This window comes from Girardinichthys multiradiatus, chromosome 22, assembly GCF_021462225.1.
Source record: "Girardinichthys multiradiatus isolate DD_20200921_A chromosome 22, DD_fGirMul_XY1, whole genome shotgun sequence".
Taxonomy (NCBI): domain Eukaryota; kingdom Metazoa; phylum Chordata; class Actinopteri; order Cyprinodontiformes; family Goodeidae; genus Girardinichthys; species Girardinichthys multiradiatus.
The window spans coordinates 9,195,967-9,211,935 of NC_061814.1; the positions used below are offsets into that span (position 1 = coordinate 9,195,967).

At 39.2% G+C, this 15,969-nt stretch overlaps 1 protein-coding gene across 3 annotated transcripts in view; it reads right to left on the reverse strand.

The window, feature by feature from the left end:
- The window catches only part of LOC124859164 (attractin-like protein 1), a 482,005-nt gene that overhangs the window by 261,400 nt on the left and 204,636 nt on the right, over nucleotides 1-15,969 (reverse strand). For all 3 annotated transcript variants that reach the window (XM_047351754.1, XM_047351757.1, XM_047351755.1), the window contains exon 22: nucleotides 7,392-7,444. In XM_047351754.1, coding sequence (XP_047207710.1) covers nucleotides 7,392-7,444 — 53 coding nt within the window. The remainder of the gene's footprint in view (nucleotides 1-7,391; nucleotides 7,445-15,969) is intronic.

A 15,969-nucleotide genomic window follows, 5' to 3' on the forward strand; every position in this document is an offset into this window, starting at 1 on the left:
AGTCCTTTAATCCTGGAGATGTTCTTTAGGTGATAGAAGGCCGACCTAGTTACTACCTTTATGTGCCTCTGAAGGTTCAGGTCTGAGTCCATCACTACACCCAGGTTTCGAGCCTGACTGGTGGTTTCTAGCTGTATTAACTGAAGCTGTGTGCTAACTTTTAAACACTCTTCCTTTGGTCCAAAGATTATTACTTCAGTTTTGTTTTGATTCAGCTGAAGAAAATTTAGGCCCATCCATCCACTGATTTCTTCTAAGCATTTACCCAGCGCTTGAATGGGTTCATGGTCACCTCGTGACATCGTAACGTATAGCTGTGTGTTGTCTGCATAGTTATGATAACGTACGTTGTTGTTTATTAAAATTTGAGTTAGGGGGAGCATATAGATATTGAATAGAAGGGGCCCTAAGATGGACCCTTGGGGAATGCCACATGTGATTTTTGTGCTCTCTGATGTAAAGTTACCTACTGACACAAAAAAGTCCCTGTCCTTCAAGTCGGATTTAAACCAGTTGAGTGCTGTACCAGAAAGGCCAACCCAGTTTTCCAGGCGCTCTAATAAATTGGAGTGATCAACAGTGTCGAATGCTGCACTAAGGTTCAATAATACCAGCACTGTGGTTCTTCCACAGTCTGCATTTATACGGATGTCATTGAACACCTTGACAAGAGCAGTCTCTGTACTGTGGTGAGCACGGACGCCTGACAGGAAGACATTGAAGCGGTTGGTCGTTGTTAGGTAGTTGTTTAACTGCTGAAACACAGCCTTTTCAATAATCTTTCTGATGAAGGGGAGGTTTGATATAGGCCTGTAGTTCTGTAGTAGCAGCTTGTCCAAGCACCTGACAAACACCTGACAAAAAGGGCTGTGTTTATTATTTGAGTTAAATCAGATGTTATTATAGGCAAAGCTTTCTTGAGGAAAGCTGTGGGTAAAAGATCGAGACAGCAGGAAGAAGAGCTTAGTTGCTGTACGATTTCTTCTAAGATTTTGCAATTTATTTGGTGAAATTGGGAAATTTTGTCAAAATCGGTTCTAGTTGGAGACAACATTGGTACTGGAGTTGATGTGGATATGCTGACTGCCTCTCTGATCTTTTGGGTTTTTTCAGTAAAGAATTTAGCAAATTCATTGCCGGCCCTGGTAGAGTGGAGTTCAGATGCTACAGTTACAGGAGGGTTTGTTAACCTGTCGACCGTGGCAAATAATGCACGAGCATTGTTAATGTTTTTGCTGATGATCTCAGAAAAAAAAGATTCTCTTGCATTTTTTGTAGGTTATATCTGTAGTTGTAGGTTATATCTGTATAGTCTCTTTTTATAGATAATATAGTGAACCTGGAGTCCTGTCTTTCGCCACCTGCGTTCAGCTTTTCAACACTCCTTTTTTTCACTTCTGACTGGTGGAGCACTTCTCAATGGAGACATTTTCTTCCCAGAAACGACTTTTACTTTAATTGGAGCAATTGAATCAATGATGTCCGAGATTTTAGAATGAAAGTTATCTACCAGCTCATCTACAGTGTTACAGGGCAAAGTGGAGGTTAAAGGCTTCAGCAGCACCGTCCTTAAAGATGCGTTTTCTTATAATGTCTCTTTGGCTAACGGAGTCATTGGAGATGATGCTTTCCAAAATAATAGAAAAGTGGTCAGATAGGGCAACATTACTTACAGACACCTTGGAAATGTTTAAACCCTTAGTGATGATCAAGTCCAAAATATGTCCCTGTTTGTGCATATGCTGTTTAACATGTTGAGTCAAACCAAAATTTCTAAGAGTGTCACATAGATCTATTGCACTTCTGTCTTCAGGATTGTCCAGGTGAATGTTGAAGTCTCCCACAATAATTAAACAGTCATAATAAACACAAATCACAGATAAAAGCTCATTAAAATCACTGATAAAGTTTGTTTTGGACTTAGGAGGACTGGAAATATACAAGAACATGGTTCGGACCGGGCTCTTTACCTGGAGAGCCAAATATTTAAAACAGTCAAATTTTCCCAGAAATACTTTTTTACACTCTAATAAATCTTTTAAACAAAGTGGCCACCCCTCCACCTTTTCTTTGCTGTCTGCTCTCACAAAGAAAATTGTAGTTCGGAGGCGTCACCTCTATCAGAATGGGAGCTTCATTAAATTCATGTAACCATGTTTCTGTTAAAAACATAGCATCAAGATCGTGGTCAGTAATGAAGTTATTGATTAAAAATGATTTTCCTGACAGAGATCTAATGTTCAGTAAAGCCAGTTTATATGATTTAGTTGTTGATATTAACTCTGTGTGTGGTTGTATCTGACAGTTTATGGCTTTTGTTGATTGTTTATTACTGTCTCTTATCCTTCTGGCTTTGCTCTTTCTGTCACGTATAAGCACAGAGATTTTACAACTATCTCCTATTAGGGGCCCAAGTTTTTCCTGGACATGCTCATTTCTGATAGAGTTACCACTGGGACCCAGACTGTATCACAGAGAAGTGATTTGAATGTCCTGATTAGGAGGAGATAGATTAAGACTCCTCATGTTTGTTTAAAACATGAACAATTGTCTCCTTTTCATAATATTATATAATATCTTTAAAACAATAAGAAAAGGTGTCTTTGAAAAAGGTCTTGCCAATGAAAACCTTGGATAAGACCATATTGGCTAATAGTAATATCAATAGATCCATATATCAGCATCTCTAGAATACACTAGAATAAAATATATTCAGCTTTATAATTCTGAAGTGAACTTCAGAAATGCACATTTGTGGCTGAAAGTCCCCAAACAAACAATCTGCATATTCACCCATTTTCAAACACTGAATGAAGCAAGGTGTGGTGTGATATCAGCATTCTAAATTGATAGTTACCAGAAGAAATTAATTTTAAGAATCTAATCAATGTCCAGAGAAGTTTCACAGGACAGAGGAAAGAACTGGTTAACAAGGTGCATTATATGTTAAGGTTGATCTATGGTACACTTCAATCACTGCACTGCTTTGTCATTTGCAGTTGTTTATACTAGATGACTCAAATAAATTTGAACTTGTAATGAGAAACCGTATGTTGCTTATACGGTGCCTTGTCAAATTCTATATGTTCCTTGTACAGTAGAAAACTCTACATTACACTACACATCGGCCCGCACACACTATCCACACAGTGAAACATGGGGGTGGAAGCATCATGCTGCGGGGATACTTTTCAGTAACAGGGAGATGAATGGAGGAAAATACAGGGTAGTTCTGAAAGAAACCCCATCAAAGGCTGCAGAAGACCTGAGCGTGGGATCGATCTTCACCTTTCAAATAACCCTAAACATACAGCCAGAGCTACAATAGTTTTGTTCTAAGCATATTCAGAATGACTCAGTCCAATTCCAGACCTTGTAAAATATAAAAAAAAATTATTTACAGACGCTCACCTGACAGTAACTTTGTTACGTGGACGTAAGTAATCGGAATAAACAGCCGATCGGACAAAAAATGTGTCACGTAAACATGTTAGTCCAAATATTTTGATTGGATTTGGCAGGATCGGAATGAAATTGTAATTAGATTGAGAGGGGTGGTTTATGCTGATTCACAATCCAATCGGCATGCATGTAAACACTTGACGGATCAAGTTATTCTGAATGAGGCAAACTGACCTGAGTGCGCATGTGCAACCTGCGTCAACGTGACGTATTTACGCCTTGAGAGGCTAATCGCTCTGGCTAGATGCTAACAGAATATTCTGATCAGCAAGTTTAAATGACACATTTTAGTCCGATCGGCTGTTTTATTCTGATTACTTATGTCCATATAAACGGTACAATCTGATTTTTGTTTTTGTTTTTTAATCCAAATACATTTTAATCCAAAACTTTTGTGCTTATAAACGTAGCAAGTGTTTCCTTGAGCCACTTTGCAAAGAAGAATAAGTAATAATGTCTGGGTTTAGATGTAGAAGCTGATAGAGACATATCCCCAAAAGACTTAATTACACCAAAAAGTGGTTCTACGTTATTGAGTCTGAGTTTGAACATAAATGCACACCAAACTTTTCCTGTTTTTTAGGGGTATAAAAAGTTCTAAAATCATGGGTCCTTTTCCTTTCATTTAGCATTTTTTCACTTATAACTTTGTGTTGGTTGATTACATAAAATACATTGTAGCTTGTTGTTGTAATGAGACAAAATCTGAACAAGTTATGTAATGCGTGTGTGTGTGTGTGTGTGTGTGTGTGTGTCCTTAAGTTTCAAAAAGGTAAACAGTATAACAGTCCTATTTCTCTATTCTCTCCTATTAATAAACCAGATAAAGATCTTAATTTAAAAGCACAGAAAGCCAGCTGATGCAAACTTTTACTTTAAATGCGTCAGTTTTCACCAATACAGCCTTTCCCTTCTTGTGCTGTATAAGGTGACCTGAAACAGATTAAGTTTTCTTATCGGTCCCTTCTGTTCAATGACATTTAAAGCTAATATTGACCTCACCCATAATTGCAGCTCCACTACTTACAGTAAAAAGAAGTGAATTGCTTTTAAATTTCTAATTTGCACACACACGCATGCATGTGCAGAAAACAGCAACTGCATGGTGGGAAAAGGTTTTGATATATTTACATCTGATTGTGCTTGCTCTTGTTCAAACAGTGCTACGCCATAATGCCACATTAATGAAACTCATAATGGAGTCAAACGCATGTGGAAAAAACACACAGCACTTCAGCCGTAGCCATAGCGATATCAAGGAGCCCTGCACTCACAGACTAATAGCTCCTAAAACAAGTGCATGTGAGTCTGGATGCATGTGGATTATCTAACGCAACACAAAATGCTGGAAAAGGGCACTGCGCTGGTGCCATCTAGTGCTTTTAAACATCAGTCCCAAAGCCAGAAGCTGAAAACGTTTGCTCAGATAAAGACATTTCTTGCCTAACACAGTTGCAATTCGGTTTCTGGCCTTTATATGATTGTTTTTACAGCTTCTCCTTCAAAACATCTCTCTAAACTGTCTTACTTTCTACCTATCCAGAACCGTAACATATATTTGAAGGACATTTTTGACTTTCTGTGGGATCTGTGCAATTGCTGGCAGCACTCTTCTAATTGCTGCATTTTGTCTGTATGCATTTTTTTAGTCAGTATGGTGTAATATTTGTAACGATGACTGCAATTCATAGACTAAACTTTCTTTTTCTAGGATTGTACATGTGTGTACGTGTTTGTGTGGGAGAGATGGAGATGAGCACGCTTGCATGCTGCAAAACATCTGTTTAGTCTACAGCTTTCCTCCTTCATCTGCCCTCCAGAGTCAAAAACCAGCAATTTGTTGCAAATGAGCTAAGTCAATTGCATCTGGAAACATGAAAACAAACTCCAGGACATAAACACAACTTTTATTTTCTCTCTCCCCATGTTCAAAACAAGAAAAGAAAGATTACATTTATTTTTTTCTAATATCTCTCTGCTTCAGGGATGTTCTTATCAGGATTTCTTTTTGTCACAAATACCTTTCCAAGTCATTTGAAGTAAGATAAATGCTAGTGCCAAGTTCCAATCCAATAATACATAGAAATTAATGCTGTGTATGTGATTGAAAACCCAGTAGAGTTAAAGTGCTGTAAATAACACACTACATTTTATCAGTATTACATCAGTATTGTCATTGTCCTATTTACTTGTTTATCACTTACCTTCTTATATCATAGTACCTGTTTTTAATGGCAAAAGAGATTTTTCCAGTAGTTTCTGAGTTATCACAAAGATAAGGCAACAGTCTTCAATTAATTCTGACATTACGCTAAAATTAGCAAGTTTTGATAAGACTCATCGATTGCAAAATATGCAAATGTAGTTCTAGTTAATTATGTGCAGACAAATCTTACAAAAGTTGTTATTCTGCTTTAAAAACTTAGTGGTTGTTTTGATGATCAATAAATGGAAGAATTAATGTTTTAAATTTACAGCTGTCTCGGCACAATGTAGAAAGCAGATTGCAGAGTGGCATATACAGTCTCTCTTTCACTGAGAGCTTTACTGAAAATAAGGCTGCATGAAATCTGGGAAACATTTGACTGCCATTACTGAATATGGTGATGACGATAAACCCAACATTTTTCCAACATTTCTTTTTTTACCATTAACCATATCCCCACGAGTTTCAGTTGAACAATCAAGTTGGGCATCCAGGGTAGATAAAGTCCATCCCATTGACCAAATATATGGCCTGACACTTGAAATATAATACCTACCAAATACAACATCAAAGGAGTGCTTTGTGATTGCAATATTGAATACACTGATACTGCAATGATTACTGTGATTTGATATATTGAGCAGCTCTAATTATGAAGGGAAAACAACCTCATTCACACTGCAGGTAAAAGTGGGCCAAATCCGATGTTTTTGCTCGTATGTGACCATATCGGATTTTCTTTTTTGTCTGATCAGTAAAAGTCAGATTTTTTTTTAAATCAGACCCAGGTTACGGTCATATCTGGCCCAAAATCAAATTCAGGTTTGTTTTTCAAAGTAACCTCTGTCTAAATGGTCATTTTACATTTTATCCAACTTTTTAGTCATTGCCTCTGGCAGACTTACAATTCTACAAAGGAAGAGGCAACAAGTGGTGAGATCAAATGTAAACAATAGACAAAACAAGCCTGGCTCTTTTTAACAACGGCATACTCATGTCACTTGTCAGGGTTGTAGGTTTTAGCAGCGTCTCTTTATTCACACACCGTGCAAACACATAACTTACATGTGTCCCTAGCCAATTGCTTTGACACTCTTTTCAGCAATATGAAGTCAATGCAATGTGAAACAAAAATCTTTGCCAACATAAACTGCTTCCACATAAAGCCCAGGGATTTTCTCTGGGTCTCTGGTTTCTTCTGGTTCCTCTGGTTATTTAAAAGGCAGAAGTGTCTTGTTATGATTTTCAGATTACGTTTGAGCTTCATTTTAATGAATTTTGTTGTTTTCAGAACAGCAGAAGGTGTTAAAAATTCACGTCTTTGGACTTTTATACTCCAAGACTTGAATTTGAAATGTTTTTTTGTGTTATGTTTCCCTCTTTGAAATCTGAATGCAGAGGTGTTTTAATCACAGAGAGGGGGGCCAAGACAGATTCCCCTATTACGTTTTATATGTGTTTCTAGAACAGTGAGGCGCCATTGCAGCAGTAGCACACAGCTAAACAGTACAGATGTGGTTCATGCTTCTTGTGTGTTTTACAGCCCAGATGAAGCCTGGTTAAAATTCAGATGAGGAATAGTTTCTGCTCCAGAGTTGTGTGTCTACATATAAAGTGGCTCCTAAGGTCAGTTTGCTTCCAGGAATATAGAACAGTGCCCACAGATGCTGACATACGGATCATGTAGGTGAGTGTGCATGTGTCCATGTCAGAGCATACTTACAGTAACAGGTTCCACGGAGGGGGTTACCAAGGTATCGGTTTTCTGAGTCACATCTGTAGCAACACAGGGACACAGACAGGAAGGGGCAGGAGGAAGAACAGGGGAAGGAAAGTGAAAAGGCATTAGCATTCAGCACTGGTAAGCTTTTCTAAAGAACTTTTTTGTAAAGATGGTGTTTGTGGTTCTGTCAGACAAGCTTTTGTTTTCCTCAGGCTCTTCAATGTCCCTTGACAGTACCATCTAGCCAAAGCAGCTTGGTTTTCCCCAAAGAGCCACACATTCAGACACAAAATACAGATGGACACAGGTTTTAATGAGGAAATCTCACACATATGTTAGCAGAGATGCATCCATTTATATGCTAAAGTTTCAAAAAGTAGAGCTGAAAAAGAAGCTGCTCCCAGAACTGATTCCACTCCAAGTAAATCAAACTTCTGTGAAATCAAACTGTCCACCTAGGAAGCAACACTGATTGACAATCAATTTCACATGCTGTTGTGCAAATGGAATAGACAACAGGGGGAAATCTGGCGATTAGCAAGACACACTCAATAAAGGAGTGGTTCTGCAGGTGGGGACCACAGACCACTTCTCAGTATCTATACAGATGAAAGCAGGTTCACACTGAGCACATGTGACAGATGTGACAGAGTCTGGACACACCAAGGAGAGAGATCTGCTGCCTGCAACATCCTTCAGCATGACCGGTTTGGCAGTGGGTCAGTAATGGTGTGTGGTGGCATTTCTTTGGAGGGCCGCACGGCAATGACGTTGCAGCCTGACTGCCATTAGGTACCAAGATGAGATCCTCAGACTACTTGCGAGACCATATGCTGGTGTGGTTGGCCCTGTGTTCCTTCTAATGCAGGACAATGTTGGACCTCATGTGGCTGGAATTTGTCAGCAGTTTCTGCAAGATGAAGACATTGAAGCTATGGACTGGCCGGCCCGTTCCCCAGACCTGAATCCGATTGAGCACATCTTGGACATCATGTCTCGCTCCATCCACCAACGTCATGTTGCACCTCAGACTGCCCAGTAGGTGGCAGATGCTTTAGTCCAGGTCTGGGAGGAGATCCCTCAGGAGACCATCCGCCATCTCATCAGGAGCATGCCCAGGCATTGTAGGGAGGTCATACAGGCACGTGGAGGCCACACACAATACTGAGCCTCATTTTGACTTGTTTTAAGGACATTACATCAAAGTTGGATCAGCCTGTAGTGTGTTTCCACTTTAATTTTGTGTGTGACTCCAAATCCAGGCCTCCATTGGTTAATAAATTTGATTTCCATTGATGATTTTTGTGTGATTTTGTTGTCAGCACATTCACCTTTGTACAGAACAAAGTATTCAATGAGAATATTTCATTCATTCAGATCTAGGATGTGTTATTTGAGTGTTCTCTTTATTTTTTTGAGCAGTGTATATACACTGAACAAAAATAAAAACGCCCCATGTCAAATATAAGAGTTTTATTAACATTTGGGTTACGCAATATATAGAGAAACTCAAAATATATTTTCAGTAATTACTGATCTTCATATCGGCATTGATAACAACGTGGTATGGCCATTTGTAGCGGATTGACAGTCCTTGAGGAATTTGATTTTTCAGTATCTTGTGTGTCCGCCAGCTGCGTCTCTCAGAGCAACATATCTTCTTCACATGGAGTTGATCAGATTGTCTATGGTGGCCTGCGGAATGTTATTTCATTCCTCCTGGAGTGCCACATGGAGCTGACCCACATTGCCAGGAACTGAAATACAATCCCAGACACGCCTATCCAGAACATCCCAAAGATCCTTTATTGGGTACATATCTGGCGAATATCCAGGCCAGTCCAGAACTTCAATATCCTGTGTTTGAAGGAATTCCATGTAGATGAGGGCAACATGAGGTAGGGCATTTTCATGTTGACAGGTGTCATGCTGGCGCACAATCGGCACAACAAATGGGGTGAGATTCTCGTCCCGATATCTTTGTGCATTAAGGTTCCCTTCAAATGATGTGCAATGGTGTCCTTTGCCTGTATGTGATGCCTGACCACACCATAATGCCATCACCTCCATGGGCAACCCTGGGCATAACATTTGCGGCTGCAAACTGTTCAACCACACGTCACCAGACACGCTGTCTTCTATTTGCACGATACAACTGTGTTGGGACCACAGCCATGGGGACAACATGAATGGTCAGTATGAGCTTTTCTGGAACTTTAAAATAAACCGCATTAACCTACTTCCAGCACAGTCAGGAAAAGGGGTAACAGTGGACTTCCCGTGATGTCACTGTCCAAATAAAATCGCCGCGTTCACTACATCCTGTCTCTTCCACATGGGTCCCCAGAGGAGCTGGACGGAGGGACACAGTGCGCTAATGTCTCTTTGCAGGCAAACAGACATAACTCTTCAAACTGGATCCAAGAGTGTTATACAATCACACGATCATATGCACTAAGTTAAGTAGGAATTAATTGCTGTTTGTGTATCCGGTATTCATTCATAAACGGGTGTAATTAAGGTACAAGCATTGCTTTACTTTCTCTCTGAGGTCTACAGAAGCAAACTCTCTGTGTTCCAGAGATTTCCCAGCAGAGACCCTGTCTCTACAACGCCAAGTGGAGCAGTTTTCCTGGTCTGAAGGAAGGACAACGGGACCGCATCACCGTGGTTACATCAGTAACGTGCCGTTTGGCCGGCCGACAGAGCAAGCCGCCCCACCCCACAGCTACGGAGGTTAGCTGCAGCTAACCCTTTGTTCACTGTGGATGCCTTCTGCAACTTTGTCGCCTGGACAACTTTTCCTCAGCACGGTTCACCTAAGAGGTTAGGTTTGGGCAGAGATAAGTAATTTAGAATGAAATAATCTAAACATTTTTCGTTTTATGACGTTTGGTTTTGTTTGTGTTGAAACTCAGCTATCTTAGTGCTAGCAGACTATCTGCTCAGCACGTGTGCTCAGTTTGTGTGTTCTGTGTTTGTGTCTCTTTAAAGTTAAGACAAACTTTATTTAAAGGGTGATTTTAAAAACAGAAGATCGACCACAACGCGCTGTTCGCGCTTATGCATTTGGCGTATGCACTGCGTATGCCGGACAGCAGTGAGATCCAGACCACAGTGAGGGCACTGAGCATGCAAGTTGGCTTCTTGTAGGCGGTTACGGACAGTCTGAGGTGTGATGCCTCTGTTGTGCAGACCAATAGTCTCATTAGCTGTGTGTGTCGCTGGTCTTAGCCGATCCCGCAGATGGATGAGCTGGATGTGGCGATCTTGTGCTGGAGTGGTCACACGTGGCCGACGAGGATGAAGTCGATTTGCAGTAGTGCCAGTCTGTTGAAAACTAACTCTTAAACGGCTTATGGTCCGATAATGGACATTGAGCTGTGCAGCTAATGCTCTGGTGGACATCGCTGCATCCAAAATGTCAATGGCACGCTCCCTCATATCTAGCGACATCTAAGGCATTATGACCTGTGACAAAATTTGATATTTAGGGGTGGCCTTTTATTGTCCCCAGTCCAAGGATTGTCATCTTGTCTGATCACCCACTGGACATGGCCCACCCATGCACTGAGTAAAAAACTACTCACTGATTAATGTTCACTGACTGCAATTTGGAATAAAAAATTATACACAAATCAAGAGAAATTTTACTTTTGTACAATAAAATGTCAGCAAATGTTCATTTACAGTTGTTAACTCCACATGACAACAAAATTTTACTTGGGACGTTTATATTCTCGTTCAGTGTGTGTGTATATATATATATATATATATATATATATATATATATATATATATGCCAGGGCACAACGACACAACGTTGAGATAAATCCATGTTTGATTTATCTCAACAAAACTAATTCTATAAATGAACTTTATAGACTGTTAATGTTTTCAAGAAGCTGTATACCACAAACTGACTGATTTAATTTGTGAGCACACTTGTAACCAGAGCAAGAACCAGTGTCCATATCAAAAGGGCTCAAACAGTAGTTAGAAGTATGGTTGACCCTACAAATGAGCTTTGTTCAATGTCATATTCAATATATTTTATATTTACTTCTGAATACAACACTTGCTTTAAAGTTTGCTCTGAAAAGGATTCAAGTTGTGTGCCTTTGTGTTTCATGGCCTGATGTCTTTGGCTGCTTTAATGATTAAAATAAATAATTTTTCCACAGTACTGAATGAAGTACTACTAGAGGTTAATTTTGTGATTTTTATTTATTCCAAACACGGACAAAGACAGATCAGTTATCAGAGAAAATTTGCCAAAAGGTTCATAGCAATTCTTTAACAATTTAGAAATTATACCAATTTTTGCAATGGATATTCTGTTTTGAGTAAAAATGTTCTCCACATTTTAACATCTATTGAAAAACATAAACACATTTTAAATAATGTAACTTTCCCAACTTTTACTTCCTGGAAGATTAATCTTTAAAGTTAGTTAGTCAGTTCATTTCTACCACTTCTCCTATGTGGGTCGCGGGGGAGCTGGTGCCTATCTCCAGCAGTCTATGGGCAGGAGGCGGGGTACACCGTGGACAGGTCGCCAGTGCATCGCAGGGCAACACAGACACACACAGAATAAACAACCACGCACACACTCATTCTCTAGATCGCCTAAGGGCAATTTAGTGAAACCAAAAACCATGTTTTTGGACTGTGGAAGGAAGCTGGTGTACCTGGAGAGAACCGACGCATGCGTGTGGAGAACATGCAAACTCCATGCAGAAAGACCCCTGGCCAGGAGTCGAACCTAGGACCTTCTTGCAGCAAGGCAACAGTGCTAACATCTGTGCAGCCCCCAGATTATTGTAAAGTTATTTTAAATAATGTAATTTCCCAACTTTTAATTCCTGGAAGATTCATCTTTGAAGTGATGTTTAAATTTGATCAACATGTTTCCTGTGACTAGAAGTAATATAATGTTATAATACGTTATAATGTTTTGAAGTGGCCCAGCCAGTGTCTTGATGTGAATCTGATAGAGAATTTGTGGAGGGAGCTAAAGATTATGGTGATGGCGAAGAGGCCTTTCAAACTCAAAGACTTGAAGTTCATGAGAAAATAATCAAAATACCACTCGATAAATGTAAAAAAGTGGTCAGCAATTAAAAGAAGGGTTTGACTGCTATTATTACAATACAGAAGTTTCAACAGATTTTTGAAAAGGCATAAGTAATTATCCAAATGCAGTTTTCAATAAAGTGAAACAAGTAATTTGTTTTGGAATTGATACTGCTTTTACATTGCATTTATATCTTTTGAGAAATGTTAGTCTCATTTTCTACCAGAAACAAAGTTCTTGTTAGTATAAAATTATTTTTAAACCTAGGTCTGCCAGGGGTATGAATAATTTTAGGCCTAACTGTACCTGATATCGCTTAGTTGAATTTGTTGAATTTGTGATTTAATAACCTTTCAAATGAAACAATTTCTTTTGACATACACTTTTACAAACACACCTGTCAAGATGTCAGGGCCTTCACTTTGGACACAGTCCATGTAATCTGTCTCATCTTGGCAGGGATGCTGAAAAATGTTACACTTTCATTAGATTTTGTTCACTTTCACGCTGAGTTCTAAACCATCTCTCGGACAATGTCTTGCAACACGGCCTTGTTGGCTGTTTCTCTGATTAATGCTCTCCTGGTCCAGCCTGTCGGTTTACGTGACCGCTCATGTCCTAACAGGTTTGCAGTTGCACTATTCTCTTTCCAGGTTCAGATGATGGAGTTTGATGGATGTCTCATGAGGTTACGTTAAAAATACTAACCTAAACTTGCCCACACTTGTCTCCCTAACCTGTCTATTGTGTTGCTTGTTCTTCATGATGCTGTTTGTTTACTGATGATTTCTAACAAACCTCTGAGGTCTTCAAAGAACAGATGGAACCACACATTTTAGATTTGCATTGGTAAAAAGCTTAAAAACCACATATCATTTTTCTTTCCCTTTACAATTATGGGCTGCCTTATATTGGCCTATTACATAATATCCCAATAAAATACAATGAAATTTGTAATTATAAAATGACAAAATATGGAAAAGTTCAAGGGGTGTGAATATTTTAAAAGGAACTGTATAGAGTTGTAGAAAGTAACATGACTGAAAGTGGCTTAAATTTTCTCAATTTGTTATTAGGTTTTTATTTATCTGGTTTTGACTGGGGACAAACTCAAACTTTAATAGCCAATGAATTATTTGTTGCAGGGTTGCGTTGAATGAAATAAACTCAGCTATCTTCAGATAAACCCTAAATAGTTTAATGTGGTAGAACATCCCAAAATGTTACAAATTGAGTGAATGCTGGAACTGGCAACTGGCAAACTGTGAAGACTGTTGAGAGTTAAAATCATGTACTTTCATGCTATTAGTTCAGTTCGCATGTATAACCATAAAACTGAGATTTAACATGTGTGAGCCTTAGGGAGAGAAGTCACAGGGTCACAGCAGGCTTCAGGCTGGAGCAAGGGTGAACTCCAGGTTAGGATGTTCCCAGCAGTTGTAAGCAATAAATGTCAGCTGTCGGGCATGGTATGGATAATAAAGTACTCACATTGGGGTTGGCTAACTTATAGCGCAGACACAGACTTCGTAATAATTCTCGGAGGGGAGGGTCAGTCAGTAAGCTTTGAAGCAAAAGGTATAAGAGGTTTTAACATTTATTGTAAGACAGAGCACTCGGTGATACGGCCTCGTTTTGCTGACCGAGTCTCTTCCCAGAGGGCCCTTTGGTAAACTCTTTTTTTCTCTGTATCATTCTTTTGTATTCAATATGCATTGACAATTATTGAACTTATCATTTATTAAATGAAACTTGTGTTAATCTTAATTTCTTTCTCTTCATCTGTTCTTTCTCACAACATCCAGACTAGGGTTTTGAGGCTGTATTATATCTGGTGGAATTATTTTACCTTAACAAGACACAGGCAGAACTTCGATTCAAATTAAGGCCTTTACGGATTCTGACTACAACTAAATCACCAAAAGAAGATATGTGAAAATATTGATTTAAGGATAAAAACATCTTCAACATCTCCTCAAAAACCACAAACCTGCCCATTTGGACTTTTCAAGGAAACCTCAAGAACCAAGTAAAAGTAGAACAAAGTTTTACCCTTCGAGATTTTTTTTCTGGATTGTTCTGATGGTTTATAATGTTACTGGCATGACCAGAAGCTCCCACGGGACCACACCAGACAGTGGAGGAGGCTCCATCATGATCTGATTTTGTAGACTAAAAAAACATCATCCCTATAGTACAGCTTGGTAGAGCTAGTGTGATGGTCTGGGGCTCCTTTGCTGCTTCAGGAACTGAGCAACTTGCCACAATTGATGGAAGTATGAATTCTGCTTGCTAGCAGGAAATTCTGATGGAAAATGTGTGGTCATCGGTTTGTGACGTTAACCTAGAGCTTGCTTTGGTTACACAGGGCAATCATCCAAAGAACACCAACAAGTCCACCTTTGAATGGTTGAAAAAAACAAAATGAAAGTGGCTCAGTCAAAGTCCAGACTCAAATCTGCATGAGATGCTATGGGATGAACATAAGGGAACTCACACTGGAAACACCACCACTCTAACTGAATAAAGAAAGAAATGTTAGCAAGAAATCCTTCACAGCAATGTCAAAGCCCGACTGTCACAAACGCTTGATGGCAGCGTCCAAGGGTGGTACAACCCAAAATTTGTTGGGCAAATTTACTTTTTCAGCTAAGGCCAGGTTGCTTTGGATAGCTTTTTTTCCTTATTAAACAAATCATCATTAGAAAACTGCTTTTTGTTTAATTATTTATTTATTAGTTATGTTGAAATGTTTTTGATCGTGAGAAAAAATATATCATGTATAGCATGACACAGAAGACAGATAAGCAAACTTGTAAGGAGGCACACAGGGGCCAAATCAAGCCATTTTCTTTCCTAAGTGGTGGGACCCTTTAGTCCCGAACTCAGAGCTCAAACAAAGACAAGCTATACACTTAAGCTGCTTTCAGAAGCCCTAATGGGCAGAAGATAAGGGCCACATGAGACTGGATTGTCTCTTCATTTAAAACAGGAGGTCAATCAGCTCCACAAGCGATCACACACACATACACACCATCCCAGTACTGAACGCTCGGCTCTACTTGCTGATAATATAAGCCTCACGTTACCATGAAAGATAAAGAGTCAAGCTGATACTGGTCCTTCGTGTGTATCAAAAAAATCTGTCATTGCTGTGGTTTTAATAGTTGTAGACAATTAGTGACTGCATAGATTCCTGGTAAATAAACACAACTCCAAAACAAAAAGAAAATAAAGAATACAAACCAAAAGTTGTTACTTATGACTGTAAATATAAACTATTTCCACATATTTAAAAACCTGCTGCTAAACTAATTGGACTTTTCACATAACAGCCTAAAAAAGCTTACAGACAGCTTAACCTTTTAATCTACTTTTTAGAGTATTTCCTAAGACTGATCCTCAGATCTTCAGCTAACGTGATCTCAGGACCAAATGGCCAAACTTAAGAGTTCTACATAAATGAAAACATTGATGGCACAAAATAAAAGTCTAAAAAGT